A 22979-nucleotide genomic window follows, 5' to 3' on the forward strand; every position below is an offset into this window, starting at 1 on the left:
ACTTCAAACATACAAATCATTTTATACAAGATGGACTGAATGAGATAATAGAAAGACAGCCAAATGACGAAGAAGAAATCTTTAAAATTCTATCTGGAAAAGGAATATTTCCCTATGAATTTATCGACAGTATTGAAAAACTTGATTACAAAGAAGAGCTGAAAATTCAAGATTTCTATTCATTCTTGACAGATGAGAGCATATCTGAGAAAGATTATCAACACTACTTAAATGTTTGGAACAAATTAAAAAAAGAGAAAAATCTGGGAAATTATTCTGATTTGTACAACATTCAAGATGTTTTATTGCTCGCTGATATCTTTGAAAATTTTAGGAATATTTGTTTGAATTGCTATAAGCTTGATCCAGCACACTATCTGACTGCTCCTAGTCTTGCTTGGGATGCTATGTTAAAATTAACGAAAATTGAGCTTCAGCTAATTAACGATTATAACATGTATTTAATGATTGAAAAAGGCATTCGCGGAGGCATTTCTCAGTGTATTAAACGATATGTGAAAGCAAATAACAAATATTTGAAAGATTTCGATAAGACAAAACCAGAAAGCTATCTGTTGTACGTCGATGCAAACAACCTTTATGGGTATGGTCTTATGCAAAATTTACCATATAACGAAATCAAGTGGATGGATCCTAAAACGTATACAACAGCAGAATGGAAAGAAACAATTTTTGGAAACTCACTGGCGACGAAGATTATGGCTATATTCTCGAAGTTGATCTTGGATATCCAACGAATTTACACGAACATCACAAGGATTTACCTCTTGCTCCAGAACATTTTAAAAACAAACTTTGCACAACTCTACTGGATAAAACTGAATACGTTGTTCATTCGAGAAATTTGAAATTCTATCTGGAACAAGGAATGGTGTTAAAACATGTGAATAGAGTTATCGCATTCGATCAGAAGCCTTTTATGAAAGAATACATTGATTTTAACACAAACATGAGAACCAAAGCTACAAGCGACTTTGAAAAGGACTTTTACAAGTTAATGAACAACTCAGTTTTTGGAAAATCTATGGAAAATGTGCGAAATAGATGTGATATTAGACTAGGAAATGAAGAAGTTTCAATGAAACAAGCTAAGAAAACAAATTTCAAATGCTTTAATATCTTTGACGACAACTGTATAGCGAGTCACATGTACAAACAAAAGGTTAAATTTAACAAACCGATCTACATAGGATTTTCAGTTCTCGACCTCTCAAAATTGCTAATGTACGAGTTTTATTACAACAAATTAAAGAAGTTTGATCCAGATTTGAATCTGTGTTACATGGATACAGACAGTTATTTCCTAGAATTGAAACGAGATCCTTTTAAAATTATTAAAGAAAATATAGATGACTTTGATACAAGTGATTATCCAAAAGATCATGAATGTTTCACTACTAAAAATAAGAAGGTAATAGGGAAATTCAAAGATGAGTTAAATAGCGAAGTTTTAGAAGAATTTTGTGGTTTAAGGTCTAAGATGTACTCGTACAAATATCTAGATAAAAACCCAGTTAGGTGTAAAGGAATTAAGAGAAGCGTTGTAAATAAAACAATAAATATCGAAAACTTGAAGAGATGTTTGTTCGAAGATAAAGAAGAATTTAGGGAGATGACTGTAATCAAAAGCTATAAACATGAATTGTACACAGTTACCATAAACAAGCTGGCACTGAACGCTAAAGATGATAAGAGAATCGTTCTAGAAAATAAGATCGATACAGTACCTTATGGCTATAAAAATGAAGCAAAATCTGATATATTAGATGAGTTAAATAAACTTGGAAACTTTGACATGTAAATGGAAGATGATTTGATTCACTGCCACAAATGCAAGAAAAAAACGAAAAATATAGATTCTAAAATCGTTCAAACTCAAAACGGGTTGTATAGAATTGCAGCAAAATGTTCAAAATGTAAGACAAATAAGAGTAAGTTTATAAAGAATCCAAATCCAAAACCTGTTAAGCAAGAATTGAAGACTAAAGATGAGATAGAGATTGAAGCTCGAGAAATTCATGCACCAGTACGAAAAAAGTTTAAAAAGAGAAAAATTATAACATTAGGAATTGACGATTTATGGGCAGCAGATTTAGTAATAATGTCTAACTATTCAGATCAAAATGATGGATTTAAGTATATGTTAAATGTTATTGATACTTTCTCAAAATATGCTTGGTCAAGAGCTATCAAAAGAAAAAAAACGGCAAGGATATTTCAAAAGCTTTCGAAGATATAGTAAAAGATGCCATAAGGATCAATCACAAACCTCCAAACTTACTTCATACAGATAAGGGTTTAGAGTTTAAAAATAAAGAATTTAACGATGTTTTGAGGAAATACAACATTAAGATTTATCATACTGAAAACGAAGAGAAATCAAGTATTGTAGAGAGATATAACAGAACTCAAAATGAGAGAATGAAAGTAATTTTTGAGATTAATAAAAACTTTAAATGGATCGATATTCTTCAAAAAATCGTAAAACAATTATAACGATACAGTTCACAGCACAATCAAAATGAAACCGAAAGACGTAGATAAGGATGCAGAAAAGGAGTTATTAGAGACCGTTTTCAAGTATGTTCCACCTGAAATTCACACGAAAACTAAATTTAAAGTCAATGATCATGTAAGAATTGTTAGTAAAAAAACAAACATTTTCGAACAAATATAAGAACAATTGGTCAAGAGAAATCTTTGTGATTTATCAAATTAATAACACAGATCCTGTAACTTATAGTATAAAAGATTTAAATAATGAAGAAATAACCGGAAAGTTTTATGAATATGAATTGAGAAAGTCAAAGATTTTTTCTATATAAATGGAGGCCCAAAAGAAATGTTCAATGTGCAAAGAATTAAAAGGTTTTGAAGAATTTTATAAAGATAAGAGTAGAAAAGATGGAATTATTTATAATTGTAAAGATTGTTATAGGAAGTATCATAAAGAGCTGTATGATAAAATAGAAAAATTAACTTTGGAAGAGAAAGAATGTCTTAAATGTAAAGAAACTAAAAAAATTTCAGAGTTTAATAGTGATCACTATAGTAGAGATAAGAAAGACTCATATTGTAAAGATTGTGTAAAGAAGAATCACCATAGATTATATTATGAAGATACTCAATGTGAATGTGGAAGAAACTATAAAATGGTTTAAATAATTATCAAAAACATTTACAAACAAAATATCATAATTCAAGAGTTTAACATTTTCATCGTGTAATAATTTTTTCTATATAAATGGAGTCTCAAAAGAAATGTACAAAGTGTCAAGAAGAGAATAGAAAAGACTGTTATTGTAAGGAATTATACGTTAAAATGAACAAATTAACTTTAGAAGAGAAAAAGTGTTACTTTTGTAAAGAAATTAAAAATATTTCTGAATTTAATAACTGGCAGTATAGTAAAGATAGAAAAAGATGCTTTTTGCAAAGATTGTGCTAAAAAAATTTTCAGCGAAAGTTATAAAAACGAAATGCCTTGTGAATATGAAAAAAGAATTCTACAATGGTTACCTAGTTATGCTAAACATTTACAAAACAAAATATAATAAATCGAGAGTTTTTAGTAAAATTTAGAAACATTTTCATCGTGTAATTTAGATATTCTATAAATCAGTCGAGATTCTGCCATATTTGTAGTAAAATGATTTCCGTTGTATAAAATATTCAAAGATTCTTTCATTTGGTTGTAGAGATTTATACTATTTGGATCTCCATGTCTTAATAAAATTTCCATTTCTGGGTAATCAATTTCAAGTTCTTTCAATCTTTTCGGTATTTCTCTCTTTTGAGCTCTGATAACGTAATAAGGCCATTCCCACATGTGATTCTTCTTAATTAACACAAAAACATGGTGTTTTTTCTTATCAAAATCTTTACAAACAAGATCTGGTTTCATTAAGTCAATTTTTACACTTTGTTTTGTAATTATTTCCGTTTTGATTTCATCTTTAATTTGCAAGTGCTTAACTTTGTCCTCTAAATATTTAATCTTGTTTTCAAGTTTGTACACACCAAATTTACGAATGCTTGGTAAAACATCTCTCGTAACCCATTGTTGAAAGCTTTTTGCTTCTATTTTATGAGATCTTTTTTTTTTTTTTTTTTTTTTTTTTTTTTTTTTTTTTCCTTTGGGATATTGGGGTGGATTCCTAGATCCTCACACGTCAACCTGAGCTTATTGTGTGCCCCTTTGATGTTAGAGGGGTAAGCCTATCTTCGTGCCCTTAATTAGGCTAAGAAGCTTTTCCCCGATACTAGCATCTGGTTCGTCGCCTGGTTGTTTATCACCGAAAAGAGCCCTTCTCCTTGCTCCCAGTCTCTCACAGTCCAGTATTATGTGTTTTGCAGTCTCTTCAGACTTATTGCAGAGTCTACACTCCGAGTCCTCATTTCGTAAACCTAGAGTGTTTAGGTGTTTCCTGAAGTGGCCGTGTCCAGTGATCAAGGCAATCACTTGCTTAACCCGATCCCTCCCCAGCCCCATCAGCCATCTGGTGAATCCGGAGCTAGAATCGGCAAGCAGTCTTTTGCCGAGTGCTTGTCCTTGGTGACTCTGCCACCGCAAGCGGTGTGTCTTCCTGGACCATTTGTTTATACTTTGATAAGCGGCTGACTTGCTTATACCACAACTCGGTTCTGGACCGGTGTATGGCATGCTTGCTCCGCTTTTGGCAAGCCTGTTGGCGCATTCGTTGCCACCTATGCCTGTGTGGCCCGGTACCCAACCAAGACGCACACAGTTGCGTGATCCAAGCTTGCAGAGAGTGTTAAAGCACTCCCACACAAGCTTGGATGAAATGCTGTTGGAGTCAAGAGCTTTAAGAGCTGCCTGACTATCTGACATTATACAGATGTTCATTTCCTGGTACCTTCTGGTGAGGCCTAGGTTGGCACAGGCTAGGATACCATAGATTTCGGCTTGAAATATGGAGCAGTTCCGACCCAAACTGCCGCTAAGGGCAGTTCTAGGGGATTGACTAAAACACTCCATATCCAGTTCTACCCTTAATAAGCGAGCCATCCGTGTACCAGACAAAGCTCTTTCTTATTGTTGGGATGTTATCTTGCGATTTCCACTCAAGATAACATCCCAACGTTGAGATCTTAAAATTAACGAATAAAGTCCTGATTCATTAATGAAAATAGTATCTTTGTGAATATTTGCGAGGTGGCCCTCGAGGGCTACCTTATCTTTTAGATAAAAGTATTGAGATTTGTCACCTTCATCGACATTATTTCTAATCGCTTTTTCTGTATTGTTATATTCCAATATTTCTGCAACATCTTTAGCCTTAAACCAAAATTCATTATTTTCGTCAACAATTGTTAAAATTTCTTTATTATTGAATTTTAGTTGATTATTTCTTAGATCTATGACTGACTCCATTTAGATAGAAAAAATTTAACAAGCAATTTTTATTTTGAGAGACCTGGTTCATTAATAAAAACAGTACAGGGATGAAGATTGTTAAGGGGCCATTCGAATAGACCCTTGTTTTTTAAGTAAAAATATTGAATTTTGTCATCATCATCAACGTTTAATATGATTGCTTGTCTAGTGTTTTCATATTCTAATATTTCTGCAACATCTTTAGCCTTAAACCAAAATTCATTATTTTCGTCAACAATTGTTAAAATTTCTTTATTATCGAATGTAAGTTGGTTATTGAGCAGATCCACAACTGACTCCATTTAGAAAGAAAAAATTTAACAAGCAATTATTTGAGTGTAAAGTCCAGATTCATTAATAAAAATTGAAAAACTAGGATGTAATGTTTGTAAGAGTCGCGATTCGATACCCTTGTCAGAACGTATGTTTTTGAATATTTTCTCGGGGTCTATGGGATAGACTCCTGTGATTTATACATTTAAGGGCTATTTTCTCGTCATTATCGTCATTTTAATCTAATCGCCTCTCATCAATCTTAAATAAATTGTTGTTTTACTCTCATTATTTAATAAATTTCCCTCAGAGTCTTGTATGGTTAGAACGATTTTTTGAATTCTTTTAATATTTTTTCTAATTGGAATATAATCGATTTCATTCGGTTTTTCACTGATTTTCGATCCATAAGCAACATTTGGGAAAAAAGTGTACAAAATTTCAGATTCTTTGTGTAAATGTTCGGTATGATGATTTTCAAAACTAGGTTCAACGAGATTGCAGTGCACTTCAATTACATCAAACGGTCTAAATTTTGGCGTTTTATTTCCTAAATATACCTGATTTGGCTCAATAGTTTCTTGAACAAACCCTAACAAATCTACAATAATTGCTGAAAACATTATTCTTGCTGGTGATTTTATTTGAATTTTATTAGAGAGATAATTTTTTTGCATTTCAAACTTGTTTTCGTCAAAGTTTAAAGATTTATCTGATTGTTTGAATGTTTTCAGATAATTTTTAAGGGAATTTTTTATTTGATCGAAAGTATAATATCCTTTGTTTAAACCATAGTATTTTTGTTATGTTTCTTCTCACTAAATCCTATGCAATAAGGAGAACTTTCACTAATATTTATTACAAAATTGTCAGAATAAAAACCGCTTAAACCGATAAAATAATTTGATTCTTCCTCTAAGTGTATAGGATGTTCCAAGTTTAAAACTAATTTAGAGCTTTCTGAAGTCAACTTGAACAGCTTCATTTTCGCAAGCGTTGCTTCAAGATGAAAATCTTCTATTTAAATGGAGAAATTTTTAAAGCAAAAAGATCAGATAAAACTTCAAACGTTTGAAGAAAATAAGAAAGATCAACCAATCAGATTGTTAATTGTTGGTTCAAGTGGATGTGGAAAAAACAACTTTATTATTGAATTTTATCTACAATAGGTTGATTCCTTATTCCAATTTGTATGTTTTTAGTAAATCTTTAGAACAAGACGCCTATAAAAAATTACAAGAAAGATTTGAAAATATTGAGAAAAACTTAAACAAAAAAATATCACATTTTTATAATGCTTCTGAGGACATAGTTCCATTAAGCGAATGTAAACCGAATTCTTTAATCGTTTTCGATGACTGTATTTTAGAAAATCAAGACGTTATTAAGGAATATTTCGTAATGTCCCGTCACAAAAATATCTCTTGTATCTATCTTTCTCAATGCTTTTCAAAGGTTGATAAACAAGTTATAAGAAATAATTTGAATATGTTGTGTGTTTTTTAAGCAAGACGATCACTATTCGAGAAAAATTTACAACAATTATGTGGGATCTGATATGAGTTTTAACCACTTTAATGAATTATGTGATAAAATTTGGAAAGAAGACTACGGATTTTTAACTATTAATCTAACTTTGAAGCCTAAAAATGGTAAATATTTGAATAAATTTTCCAATATAAACGTGTGATAATCTAGTTGTTTTCATGTTTTTTACGTTCACGTTTACGTTTCGTGTTCTCGTTTTTACGTTCCACGTTCACGTTCCACGTTCACGTTCATGTTTCACGTTCATGTTTCACGTTCGTGTTTACGTTTCACGTTCATGTTTTACGTTCGTGTTTCACGTTCGTGTTTCACGTTCATGTTTCACGTTCGTGTTTACGTTTCACGTTCATGTTTTACGTTCGTGTTTCACGTTCGTGTTTCACGTTCGTGTTTCACGTTCCACGTTCGTGTTTCACGTTCCACGTTCACGTTTTACGTTCCGTGTTCACGTTTCGTGTTCACGTTTTACGTTCCACGTTTAAAATTTTCCTAAATAAATGGCGAACGTAACTTCAGAAGAAGCAAAAAAACTTGATCAAATAGAAAAGAAATTAATCAAAGAATTTAAAGAACAGATTCGAATTGATGAAAAAGAACAAGAATTTATTCAAAAAATTAATCAACCTGTAACATCTGCAATAAAAAATGTTGAGGGCAAAATTGAAAATGTTTTAAGCGATAATCAAAATTTGATGAATTTGGTTCCAGTTGTACGACAATTTGCTGATATTTCGATACCAGAATCTGAGTTTGAATTGCCAAAATTACCATCTTCAACACCATTTAGACCTCGAATCATTGAAGACTCTACCATAGTTGAACCAATAAGTCCTGGAACAACGGATATAATAATTGGTGAAATTGGTAAAAAATTTCTTCCTAGAGCAAAGGATGATAAATTTGGTTTGTATTGGGACAGAAAAAAGAAAAGTTTTATGATTGGAAATTTGCCCGTGAATTTTGAGCATAATGATATCATTATTAATGAAAAAACATATGAAGGAACTCAAGGTTTATGGAGATTATTAACAGGCACTGATGTTCCAAAAGACGGTTTATATTCTGAAGAAGACTTGAAAAAGTATACTGAAATTTTATGGAAATCTGATTCAATTTACAAAAATAATGATCCATCAACTAAGAAACCAAAGTCAAGTAAAGGTAAAAAATATCTCAATTTGATTAAACCAATTTGGGAAAAACGAATCGAAGGATCAGGTGTGAGAAAATACAGTGATAATAAGATTGAGTACAGATATATCGACGATTTGACAAAACTCGATGGAATTATTAATTATATTTATGCTCAAGAGAAGGCTGGAAACAACAATTTTTTGAACGAAAAGAAAGCGATTAAAGATTTTATTTCGAACAAACTTGATGAAATGATTGAAAAACCTGATGGAATTAAATATTTAAAACGAGTTTTGCCGGCAATAAGTTCATCTATGATTGAGGGTAGTGGACTTTTGAATGATTTTATCAACAATTTACCTTTTGAATTACACGTGCCAACTTATCAGTATCTGGGGCCCGGCACAAAACTCGAAAAAAGACTAAAAAGAGGAGATCCTGGTATAAATAAATTAGATCAAGCTGCTATGGAACACGATATTTTTTATGCAAAACATAGAGACACAAATTCCAGACATATCGCAGATAAAGTTTTGCAAGATAAGGCAATGGATAGATTTTTATCAAAAGATGCTAGTTTAGGTGAAAGATTTGTTGCGCTTTCCAACAGCTGGAGCAATGTTTTTGAAGAGAAAACTAGGAATGGGAATCGAAGAGAACTTGAAATTTTAACTATATAAATGGAGGTGAACGTAAACTTCAGCAAAAATCAGAAAGAAAAAATAAAATCCGCTTTTAAGAAGAAAATACCCGTTAGTATTCAATTTAAAATAGATCAACTAAAAAATGGCGAAGATAAGATATTTTTAACAAATAGACAATACAATAAACTCGAAAAACATAAGAAAAACAATAAAGGAACCAGAATAGAATTTTCTTATAATCAGTTGAAAGAACTTAAAAAATGGTGGACTTTTGAAAGATTTATTAGATTTTGGAGAAAATATTCCAGTTGTTAAAAATGTTGTTCCTTATGTTCGTAAAGCTGCTCCAATCGTTAAAAAGGATGTGATTCCTATTGTTCGAAACATTTTAAATTGGTTAGATAAAGAGTTGGAAGATGTTACAGGATCTGGATTAGATGAAAAAACTTTGAATTACGTGAAATCAAACATCGGAAAAAAAATTTGAACCCTTAACATTCGGAGAATTGGAAGAAATCTGCAAAAATATTAAACATTTTAGAGGAATTTTTATGCGCGATACATTACCTGAAAAAGTTAAGAAATTTGAATGTGGAATTGTGAATTTAGACTCGATTATGGGAAGTGGAACGCATTGGGTTTGTTATTATAAAAATGATAAGAATACATGTTATTTTGATTCGTATGGAAGAATTGAGGACAAACCACCTATAGAATTGATTAAATATTTGAAAAAATCAAGCGTTTATTATAACGATTCTCAAATTCAAGACTACAAAGATCCCCCAATTTGTGGTCATTTATGTGTTTTTGTGTTGAATGAACTGAGTAATGGTAAAGATTTTAAAGAAGTTGTTAACAAATTATTGCTTAATAAATATGGATTCACAAAATATTTTTGACGTATTTGGAACACAAATTATTCAAAATGTAGATAATAGTTTGAATTTTGATAGTTTGAGAAATGAGTTTGATAACAAGTTAGAAAATGTATTACAAAACCTTCCAGATTCAGATATGTTTGCTGTCGAGATTGAAGATTTTAAAGCAGAATATGATAACAAACTTGCAAATTTCATGAGTTCAAATGAAGTTGCTGATAAAATAAAAACATTGGAAAAAGAAGTTGATGATGGTGTAAAAAAATTATTTACCAATTTAATGTCTCATATCGAAAAAGCTGATGAAATTACTGAAGCGATCAAAGTTGAAAAGAATTATGTTAGTTTGGCTAATAAGAAAAGAATTGTCGGTGTTCGACCTGGTATTGACAAACATGATGTTGTTGTTAAAGAACAAATTTTAAAACCTCTAAAATTATCAGAGAACATCGATATTGTTGATTTACATGATCCGAATGTTAAAAATGCCTTAGATTTTAAAGGAAAAAGAATTAGCGGTGTTAGTAAAGGAATTAATCCATTTGATGTTGTTGTAATGATTCAATTAGAAGATCCTATTAAAATGTTTAATGAACTAAAACAAAATTATGAGAATCATAAACAGCATGTTAAAGATTTTACAACAGAAGTCTATGAAAAACTTGAAGAAAGAAGTAAAAGATCTATAGAAAATTGTGATGAAAAATTTACAAATTTTGAGGAAAATTTCAATCTATATAAAGGCGATCTTTATGGAAAAATAACAAACTTTTTGGAAGATTTCGCTAAATTTCAAGAGGGTTTTAATGAAACCGATAGAAAAAATGGTGAAGTTTTTAAAAGAGTAGTTACTAATCAATCTTTACTTCATGATAAATTAATTAAACTAGAAGAAAACTTTGGCGAAATTAATGAAAAAGTTATAAAAAATAAGCAGTCTTTTGATAAGTTTAGTTTAGATGCCACAAAAACTTTTGAGAATATTGATCATAAACTCGTTGAATACAACGATTTATATCTCGATAAAGTAAATAAACTAGAAGAAAACTTTAATAAATTTAAAGAAGATGTTAATAAAACTTTTGAAAATATTGATAACAGATTTAATGGATTAGGCGGCTATGATGACTAATTTTCCTTATATAAATGGCGCTCATATATTGTGTTAGATGTAAAGAAAAAACTGCAACAAATGATATAAAATACTATGCAAACATTAACGGAGTTAAGAGAATATCTGGAAAATGTGCTGAATGTAACTCAAAAAAAGAGCCAATTTATAAAAACTTGATTTTGAAATTTTTTCCTAATAAATAGAGATGGCGGGACATTACAGTGCTTTCGATCTTTTTTATAATGCAACACGAAAGAGATTTGAAAAAAAGAACATTGGGATGATATTTCTCAAAAATATGAATTATCCGAAGATATGATGAGATTATACGTAAACAAATTGAATTGGTATAACATTGCTAAATATCAAACTTTATCATCAGAGTTCATTCAAGAAAATATACATTATCAATTAAAAGATCATATGTCTGTTCTTTGTCTCTATCAACACTTGAGTACAAAATTTTTGGATGAAAATAAAGATACAGTTGATTGGAACAATATTATAGATAGCGGTTACTATCCTGTGCAAATTTTATTGAAATATGTGACCGAGATCGCAAAATTTAAGGAAGAGAATCCTGAATATGACGAAGTAGATCATTAAAAATGACTCTAATCTTTTTAATTATTTTACTAAAATTTATATCTTTTCTTATAAAAACGTACATTAGATCGATGAAAAAATGATACACGATGTTTAAAATTTCTAAATTTTCTCTTATTAAATGGCGGACTACAGAAAATATGCTAGTGATATTGAAAGGGCGGAGTTTAAAAAATTTCTATCCAATTAGTAAACAACATTTGAATGAACCGAATAAAAGAACTGAGTTTAATATTGATTTTGGAGATAACTTTTGCTCGTCTAACTTCCAGTTTTATATTTCTGGAAACTTTAACAAAACAAGATGGTCAAGCATATCTTGGAACTGATAATGTTAGATTAATCGATAATTTTATACCGTTTTTATTTTCTAAGATTGAAGTAAGAAAACACAATAAATTGATAGAAGAAGTCGAAAACTGTGGCCAATTAAGCACAATTAAAGGAACTATTTCGTATTCAAAAAGTGATGTTATTTCTCAAACTTCTAATGGCTTTGAATCAGATTTTAAATTTGGTGTTTTTGAAGCAGCTGGAAATTTATCTCATTTTGGATTAGGATTTTTTGAAAATGTTACTATTCCGATCTATAAAGGAGGATTTTATCTAAGTTTTATAAGAGCAGAAGACGATGATGTGATTCTGAAGACTGCAACTGGAAATGTTATGCCTGTTGATGGAAAAATAACAATTACAGATTTTTTTTATTAGAGTTCCAATGATTGATTATAAAATCACGAGTAAAATAAGGTTGATTGATGAAATTACAAAAAGTCAAAACATTATGTTTAATTTTCTAGATTGGCAATGTATTGAACAAAAAGGTATTTCCGGAACAACTTATTCGTTCGATATCACAAATATTTATAGAAATATCTTCAATCCCAAGTTCGTTATCATAGGTTTTTCAAACAGATAGACAGAATAATCAAGAAAAAAATCCTTCAAAGTTTGATAGTTTGGATGTAAAAAATATCAGAGTAAAATTGAACGGTTCTTATTATCCAGATGAATTACAAAATTTAAACATTTCCGGAGGTCTTTTCAGAATCATGTATCAGATGTATCAAGATTTTAAGAAAGTTTACTGTAATAATAAGGAAATGTATTACAATCCTAAAGAATTTTTAGCGAATAGACCTATTTATGTCATTGATACAACAAAGAGTTTGACAAATATTTCTGGTTCAAAGAACGATATAATTATCAATATGGATTTTCAAAAAGCTGTTACAAACGCGATTTGTTATGTTGTTGTTGTCTCTGAGAAATTTTTTAGCCTATGATGTGATTAAGAACGATATTAGAGAAATTCAGTAAAAATCGCGTTATTCGTCGGATAGTTTTAAAACTTTACAGAATTGTTAAAGACATTGATAAAAGTATACATTTTAAATTGCATTAAAAAATTTTGAAAAAATAGGGATGATATTAGGAAAAAAACTATTTCAAGGTCATGGACCGGAAGTGGTGATTTTAAAAAATACTTTAATATTTACTGATCCTATATACCAAATTTCATCAAAAAAGCTCCAATAGTTCTCGAGATATAAGAGTTTAAAGATAAGGGATGATTGGGGTAGATTTTGAAAATTTTGTTATTTTCATGAAATTTTAAGTTGAACTCGCTTGTTTTTGAAGTTTCAGATTTTTCTGATAAAATTTTTTATTTTTCTTTGAATATTAAGAAATAGGGGATGATTTCACCCTTATGGATAAGTTAAGTCGAAAGAGTTAAGTATTTACTATATGTGTACCAAATTTCATTAAAATCGGTTGAGTGGTTTTTGAACAACAAGGTTTGAAAGAAATATTGATATATACTTATTTAATATACATTGGAAACTATAACAGTTCTAGGGAATTGAGACATTTCATTTTAACATGTTGGTAACACTACATCTCGTCTTCATCTCTTGCTGGGTGTTGGCCACGTATAGCTAGCCATGTGTGATCCTCCTCTATTTTAACGAAATTTAACAAGATATATCATTATTTAGAAGATTCTAATGTATTTGCAAGTTGAAGAAAGAAGATATGGACTTTATATGAAGTAAGAAGATTGTGTGATGTTCTGTGTTTTCTTGTTTAAAAGTGAAGTGAAGTGTTCCACTGGGCGTTGCCATTCATAGTGTTATTATATTTTATAAGTTACTTTTATATTTGGGACTCGAAGAAAGACATTACAAGAAGATTGTGAATTTGTGTAGACATTCTAAACTGTGATAAAACATTGTGTGAAAATAGTGATGTAAAGTGATGAATTGTACGACGAAAAAGTATCAAGGTCACCGCGTTCCTAGTGGTAACGCCTACGTCATAGTTAGTGACACAAACGCCTCTCACATGTTTCAATAAAATGAGATTCGAGGTCACCGCGTTCCTAGTGGTAACGCCTACGTCATAGTTAGTGAAACAAACAGTCGAGGTCACCGCGTTCCTAGTGGTAACGCCTACGTCATAGTTAGTGACACAAACGCCTCTCACATGTTTCAATAAAATGAGATTCGAGGTCAAGCGTTAGTGGTACAAACGCTCACAGCAGACGTCACAAATCTACAGTTGATTGAAATAAAATATATGATACCTTTCTTCTTCTCCCATTCCCAATTTCTTAGAAGTTAAGTAGATATCGCAAAAACACGCACACTAACAACACTCATTTTGTATGTCTTTCATTATATCGTATTGAATTGCTGAATGACAAACGTTTCTCTTTTCTTCGTCAGAATCACACACACACAATATATCTGTTTCGTAAATGTTTTTTCCATACAATTTATCCCAATCTACAACAAAAGCGTGATCTCTTATAAATTCCTTTGATAAATCTTGTTGTTTACAAAGACTTGTTAAAAAACTGGCTGTGTAGATATTCCTTTGACTTCTTAATATTCCAACAAATAAACAATGAAATTTAGCATAAAAGCGATGAAAAATGTCAGATTGTTGGTGTTTTAGTTTATTTTGTAAAAATCGGAATATTTTTCTTATTTTTCTATTATTTAATTTAAAATCTCCTATTACATTTAACATATTTATACTATCTAAGTTGTCTGTAATAAATTGCATTGAACACTTTTTAGTACTTAAAAGTTCTCTGAATTCGTTTTCATTTAAGGATTCGTTTTCACTTAAGGAAAATATCAACATTTGTTTAACATATTTAGGTAATTCAAAGAAGTCTTTATAACTATTTCCTGTGGTAAGTTCTTTAAATGCTAGAAACTGAAGTGATTTTGGAGAGTTCATGTTGTTTGGTGACTATTTAGTAGAAAAGTTTTTTATTTAAGAAAAATAATTTGCTAAATTCATATTATTCTCTTTCATTCCTTCTAAAACTTCAAAAATATACTCTTTCGCTGATGAAAAATCTCGATTTCTTCCGGAATAATCTTTGTAATCATAGACAAAATATCCTAAATAGTTGAATAATAAAATAAAATCATTTCTCTTTATCTCGGTAGTTGAAATATAAACATAAACATTTGCGCTGAAAAATTTATATCTCGGCAGACTTAGTTCCATAATCTCCATTTATAAAAAAATCTTTTTGTTTAAATGGAAGAGTATAATGCCAACTGTTACAAGTGTTATAATAGAGGAGAAATTGTTGATAAAAGATTCGTTTGTAGAGATTGTAATTTAATTTTGTATGAAAGACCTAAACCTAAGAAATTTCGAAATAAACTAACACATTTGAATAATCTGCTTATGAAATTACAATACGGAGGTGAGAAACAAACAAAATTTGTTTACAGAATTTAGAAAACAGAATAAAAATTTTTACTTATCTCTTGGAACCGTTGAAAAAAATTATTTTCCTTTTCAAAGAATACATTAGGTTTGTTGGTTTAAATACACACGTTTATTATGAAAAGATATTACCTGTATTTTTTCATTATCTGGATGTTGAATTTGTTTATGATTTTGAACCAGAAATCCTCGATGATTTTATAGTACATTTGGAGAAATTAAACGAAGAACCTCGTGAAAAGAATGCGGTTTTACTCACATTCTCCCCGATTCTCGAGTGATTGTTAGCAAATTTCATTTTTTCCGTCTTTAAATTTTTTCTATTTAAATGGAGTTCTTGAAAGAGTTAAATGATATTGGTGAATGCAAGTTTAAAGAGTATAAAGAAGTTAAATGAATTGGAAGAAAGGAAGAAACATAGAATCTTGAATTTGGAGAAAATGAAAGATAAATTCGGGTTTACAATAATTGCCGAGTTGGAAGATTGTAAAGTACACTTGCCGAACAGATTTTTGACTGTTTTTGGATGAGAAAAAGATTAAAGAATTAAACAAAAATGAAAAATTACACTTGATTGTTACTGGAAAGAAGACTATAAAAGATAAAGACTGTGTTACAATTAACTTTGTAGAATAAAGATTTTTTATTAAGATTTTTTGATTTTTTCATTAAAACAGCTTATAAATGTAGAAGCAAACATTGAACAGTAAAACAGCTAAAGATTCGGTTATTTAACATTCGTGCTTTCCTGTTAGATTTTATTAGATTTGTTTATGGTTCAATGGACAGTATTTTACATTGATTTTCTGTCTGTCCCAAAAGTGGTCTAGAACCGGCATATTCATATCTACTCATACCTTACACACATATTTTGGACCTTCGGTAATTTTTCTAAATCTCCTTTAGACACAATGTTGCCATAGACAGGGAGGCAATAATAGATCACAGAGAGCATAAGAGCCCGGACAAGGCGAAGCCTGGTCTCTCTAGGAAACATGTGCCTATGCTTGTATAGTATTCTCAGTCAACCAAGTGTTCGCCGACAAACAGCACTTACATGACCAGATAGTGTGAGGCCACTATCAAGCATGAGGCCCAAGAGCTTTGAGGATTCACACTCCTTCAGTCTGACACTGCCAAGCAACACCTCACCCACTGTCTCCGAACCCACATTGGAAGGAATCGACAACACACTACACTTTTTCCTTGTTCAGTTTAATCCCATGCCTCTCAGACCAATCATGGACAATGCTTAAGTCAGCATTCAAAATGGAAACTGCTGAGTCAGCTCTTCCGGCTTCATATGAAACACACAGTTGAGCATCATCGGCGTATGAATACAAGCGACTATGTTGCAAGTCTGAACCCATAGTGGCGGAAAACAGGGTGAATAGAATGGGCCCAAGGCAACTTCCCTGTGGAACACCAGCAACTCTACTTAAAGATGAGGAGAAATCCATCCCAATTTTAACCTTTTGTCTCCTATTCACCAAATAGGAATCAAACCAAGAAACCACCTCTGGTTCGAAAAACCATAAAAATGCATGACAGCCAACAACATCCTCTGTGGTCTATTGAGTCGAATGCATGTGAAAAAGTCCAGCATTGCAAGAAGAGATGCTTTCTTATCCGCCCTTGCGTGAAGCAACTCGTCACAAACGAGCAAAAAGCGCAGTTGCAGTGCTATGGTCCTTCCTGAACCCAGACTGTAAGGCTGGAATGATATTCTCCGACTCCAAAAATTGTACCATTTGTGAAACAACCAGCTTCTCCATTATCTTCGACAGGGCAGGCAATACCGAAAATTGGACGCAGCTCGGATACAGATGAAGGTGCTTTGACTTTGGGAAGAGGCAGTACAATTGCCTCCTTCCATGCATCCGGAAAAGTGGAAGTGGCCAATGACTGGTTAGCTAAATGTGTTATGGCATCAATACAATACGGACTTATCATTTTAATCATTTTTATTGATATGCCATCAGCTCCAACTGCCTCTGATGTGATGCTATTCAAAGCCTCCTGCACTTCTCTCCTTGTAACACTCCTGAAATAGAAATCACAAGTGGACACTCTCTGATTTGTTTTCTTTCATAGAACTGTACGCAATCATCATTTGCCATGATACCTAAGCCCATACTAACGAAATACTTATTGATTTCTTCCAAATCTTTTACAAAGTTGGGTATGGCTGGATCGAATGGAATCAGTGACACCACTTGTCCTTATTTTAGTCCAAAAGTCTCTAGAGCTTTTACATTTCTCCATTTCAGTTCTAAAATAATTTTGTTTTGATCGTCTTATTTCATTGTTGAGCATATTTCTAACCTTACAATATGTTTTTTTACAAGTTTCATTTCCTGTAGATAGCATTTTCTTCTTATAATAATCTTTTTCTATGGTTAGTTGAATGATTTGTTTATTTCTCCATGGAGATTTCTTTCTGGTCACTCTCTTATGTACTAGAGGTGCATTTTCATTAAAAACTTGAATAATAGCAGAATTAATAAAATCTAGAATGTCATCTACATTGTTCATAGACATAGCATCTTCCCACCTAATACTGGACGTACAATGTATCATCTTTGTCAATGTCAAATCGGGAGAAGTCACGATAAGTAACAAATCTAGGAGGCCTTCTTGATTTTTTTGTTTTTATATCGACATATGTCATCTTGTGATCAGATACTCGAACACCTCTTGAGTCATAGATGGTTGACATATCCACGACGTCACACTGTACGTATTTAACATTGCTATTTACAATAATGTGATCAATCAAAGTTGCACAGGTTTTAGTAACCCTTGTAGCAACTTTAACCAACTGAGTCACCTCAAGGCTCTTAAAGAGTTTATTTGCAAAGCGGGTCTCTGGGGATGATAAATCTAACAAGTTAATATTCAAGTCACCCATTACAACAATATTATCAGCGTACTGGGCCATATCATAAAATACAAAAGTGGTGGAGAGCGGGCTCTAGACAAGTGTAAGGCATATCTCCTGGTCTGTAGATAATGCAAATACAGAAAGATTCACTTTTACACTTCAATATTCCACAAATATGCTCTGGAAAATTACAATCTTCAAATTGAAGTGATTTTCAGCGAAAATTGTAGGCAGTTTCTTCACATATAGTGCCACTCCACCACCTCTGGAGGCAACTGCATTTCCCTTTCTGTCGCTCCTAAACAATGAATATCCACTCATCGCAAACTCATCAGAAGATTTACTTTCATTCAGCCAAGTTTCCGAAACACCAAAAAGATCCAGGTTTAAATCCTCTACCACGGCACGCATCTCTTCGAAGCCCGTGGAAAGAGAGTTCATATTTAGATGTGCTATCCTGATAAATTTATCAAGTTTACATATCCGTTTTTTGGACTGCACCACATTCCCATCATCCACAAGTCTCGGCAAGCCAGATTTGTCACTGTCAACCGGAAGTTCAACATTCAATACGGCTTCAACACCGTCAACTACAGTCTCCAGCAACCCAACCTCAACATCATCCACCTCAAGCTCACTCCTCGTTACGGCGTCCACACACCGTCAGCCACAGGTTTTCAACAAGCAACCTCCGACAACATCAACTGGAAGCACACCACTCGTCACAGCGCTTTCAGCGCTAGACAAAACCCCATCCGAAGCCATTTCACAGGATGTAAGCTGCTCGTAGACATTCAAAAGTGCTGCTCCAAACACAGACACCCCCTTTCTGTTAAGGTGTCTGCCATCCCGAGCAAGATGGTACCTTCGCACCAGCTGATTCCAGTTCAAGAAAACGACACCAAAGTTTCCAGACATCAGCTCCAACTGCTCATTGAATTGTGCTAATGCAGTTCCACTTATGTCAGACCTTGGCAAAATGCTGTCAACTAAAACAACACTGTTTGGAAAACGGATTCGTGTTGTGTATAACAGGTCCGCCATACAGTGCAATGCCTCGCGCTTGCCGCATCCCCCATTGTACCCAGCACCACCGTTATATTTCAAAGGCAAGTTATTGGTTCCTACATGAAAATGAATTATTTTAGGTTGGTGCTGCAAGAAACCCATCAACTTATTTTTTACATCTTTGATTTTCGCCCCAGGGTGTACCCTAACAGTACAACCATTTTCCTTACAAGCTTCCCCGACTTATGTATGGATAGTAGTCGATCACGCATCTTCCCCAATACAAAATTTAACACTGTCGAGTTCAAGTACGTAGTTGATCCCCCTGCCAAATTTGAATTGATGAGTTTTATTTTATTTTATTTGTTTCCTGCAAGTATTATTGAGAAAACAGTGATGGGTGTTGTACGTGAGTGTACAAAGCCAAAGATGTTGACTGACACCAACAATCGCTTCAGCTTTGACATTTCTGGCTTCAGACAAACATGACTACAGATTCCAGGAGTCAAGTCTGAGACAGCGTCAGATACCAGACACTGCAATAAAATGAAGATGAACTGGAGATGAACTCAAAAAATTCAATTGAATCAACCCTTCCTACCATAGCTACATTATGTGAAATGTTAGTTGGTATCAATACACGTGCAACTTAAATGTATGTTACATTCAAAGTAAGGAATAATAATAAGTAACAATTATCTTATACGTTTGATTTATGGATTGTGGATGATTGAAGGAAGAGAGGAAAGATTGAGAATGATTGGAGAAAAGAGTACTAGGCTATGGAACAATTAATCATACTAGAAGCTTTATTAAATAATGTTCTTGTATATCATAATTGGTAATTTAATATAAACACTAAATCAATTAATTATTACACCTACTGTTGACTGTCGATTATCATAATTACCTGACAGAAGAAGTGGATATCAGTCGACGCAAGACACTATGTTCTCTGACAGTAGGGTCTGGTAGTGATGAGAGGTTTCTGAAAAAATAATGCGATAAATATTAAAACACTGACAAAACTGTAGTACCTACTGTCTTTCGTATATGAAAGTTCATAATAATATGAATTCTTACCTAGCAATTCAACGCCATATTGCAAAAAGCAATTAAATTTTATCTTAGTATCTTCAGCAATTCTTACATTACTGATTGAAAAATGGAAAGTGATCTACAATCTGTTCTGAAGGGTGAAACAATAAAAATTTGAAGCTACAACGTCATTAAATACCTATACACAAATAAGTAAGTAGTTCCAATACAATTTGAATCTTACCTGACAAAATTTGTTTATCCTTGGATTAAGATATTATGTTCCAAAATATGTAAAAGATTGGCTGGAACAAGATTTTGTTCAATCAAGGATATCATTTTATACTATAGTACATAATTCAAATGAGTGGAAAAAACAGTCATCATTCAATATGGCTGACAAATGGTTCCTTCCAAAAGATGGTAATAAATGAAAAATAATCCTCAATGCACCAATGCAGCCATCTTTTGACTTTGCACAGATTTAACAAAATAGAAGGTAGTACAAAAGATGAGGACACCAAATCTGGAAATTGGAACTCTGTCTGTCACTGAATCTAACTGAGCTTATTTATAAAGACTTTTTAGTCTTTCCAAAATATTAATAACAAAGAACTCTAAAAACGATTATCCTTTTGATCACTAAAAATTTAATGAGTTTTATTTGTGCTCAAAGGATTGATGATAAAAGAAGCGTTTACCTTTGAGTTGACATTGAAAATATCTGTCTCAGCAGGCCACTGCCAGAGATACTTGCATTTCTCTCACCACAGCCAGTACTCGTTGTCTGTTCAAATGAAAAGGTCTTTGGCCTGCAACAATTATATTATTGGTTGTTTATTTTACTTCTATTTTATTGAGCAAGTACTGACCAGCTGGATGGATGAAACATTGAAACTCTACCTGATAGTGGGTGAGGAGGCTTGTCGTGTGAAAAGGGTAAAGAGGTGGTGTCGCACCTGACTGCAGCGAGGTGGTCCGTCCAACTTGGCGATGGCGCAGTGGAGGTAGAGGATGCGGTGGACGCTGCTCTTAGCCTCCGCTCCACTACTTCACCTCCCTCACACTCATCAGTGGGCAATGGTAAGTCATGGGTGAAGTAGCGTGATCCAGAGAACTTGCTCAGCCTCCTTTTGAATGGAACAAATATCGACGGAGTCTGGAATATATTTGTTACTTTCCATTACTCTACTTGCGGTAGTCAGTCAGAGACTTAAAAGAGTCCTAAGGAAACGTTTGTGCCATTTTCAACGTTAAACAGTGAGAAAATGGCAGCAACTCTAAAAGCCATATTTTGATCCTTTATTAAACCTGTCACTGAACTTCTTTTTCGAATTATCTTGAAATAAGGCTCTTAAATGGCAAATTCAAATTGAAGAATTTTGGGATTGTCACTTACAAAAAAAGTTTTGGAGGGTTGTTTAGTTGTTCATTATTTTATTTGAGTAAATATTTTTTGTAATTCCTTTAACACCTCCACTGCTTCTCTGTACTGAATAATATCCAGGAACTCAACCATCCAGTACAAACTATAGCGTATGCTGCAGTAAAGATGTTAAAAAAAATAAAATAGAAATATATAAGTGTCTTTCTAGTTGAAATATTCAGAAATCAACCATCCAGTACAAACTATAGTGTATGCTGCAGTAAAGATGTTAAAAAATAAAATAGAAATATATAAGTGTCTTTCTAGTTGAAATACCCAGAACTCAACCATCCAGTACAAACTATAGCGTATGCTGCAGTAAATATGCTAAAAAATAAAATAGAAATATATAAGTGTCTTTCTAGTTGAAAATATCCAGAACTCAACCATCCAGTACAAACTATAGTGTATGCTGCAGTAAATATGCTAAAAAATAAATATAGAAATATATAAGTGTCTTTCTAGTTGAAATAATCCAGAACTCAAACCATCCAGTACAAACTATAGTGTAATGCTGCAGTAAATATGCTAAAAAAATAAAATAAAGTGTCCTTTCTAGTTGAAATATATGTCACAAAAGTTGAATATGAAAAAGCTAAATAAACAAAACTGGTCATAACATTTTTAATAAAAGAGCAATAAGAATGTTTAAAATAATGAGATTTTTCCAATACATGCATACAAATTAATAGCCTTTTAACATAATTCATTATTACAAAGATCTCAGATTCTAATAAATATTTTACTTAAAAAAATTAGAAAATTTCTACCAAAAACTGCTATACAAAAAATATTTAGTATTTAAGGTTGGAATAGGAATAAGAATACGTGTATTGCCATAAAGCTTACACAAGTCATGTATAAAATATGAAAACTAGCATAAGTCCAAATAAAGGAAATTTGGTACCCAAAACATGAAGTTGCCAAAACAGTTTATGCCACAATTTAAATACAAGAATAGTGTATTGGTTACTTACTTCAAAGGCATATGTTTATTGTTACCATAGGTGGAGTGAAAAATTAATTAAAAAAAGACCAGTTTATTCTTTTGTCTAATGGAATTTGTATATACAAGTATATGCATTTTACTCCGTAGATGCTCACTAAGAAATTGTTTTTCGGTCTCTAACTGTACAACGTCCATCAAACTGTTTTTTTTCAGTTTCTAACAGAAAATGCTAAATCTCAGGAAATGCATATCCCAAATCTCATGCAAAGTTATACCACCTCATAGTGGCTCTTCTGGAA

General features: G+C 32.1%; 1 protein-coding gene across 1 annotated transcript in view; it reads right to left on the reverse strand.

The window, feature by feature from the left end:
• LOC124372781 (ATP-binding cassette sub-family C member Sur-like) overlaps window positions 1–21352 on the reverse strand; it is a gene marked incomplete at its 5' end in the record, with an annotated part of 44648 nt that extends 23296 nt beyond the window's left edge. Inside the window, 3 exon segments of the mRNA XM_046831191.1 lie at window positions 20178–20255; window positions 21007–21117; window positions 21209–21352. Of these exon segments, the coding sequence (XP_046687147.1) occupies window positions 20178–20255; window positions 21007–21117; window positions 21209–21352 (333 nt within the window).
• Between the last annotated feature and the right edge of the window lie 1627 nt (window positions 21353–22979).

This window comes from Homalodisca vitripennis, unplaced genomic scaffold, assembly GCF_021130785.1.
Source record: "Homalodisca vitripennis isolate AUS2020 unplaced genomic scaffold, UT_GWSS_2.1 ScUCBcl_4014;HRSCAF=9898, whole genome shotgun sequence".
Taxonomy (NCBI): domain Eukaryota; kingdom Metazoa; phylum Arthropoda; class Insecta; order Hemiptera; family Cicadellidae; genus Homalodisca; species Homalodisca vitripennis.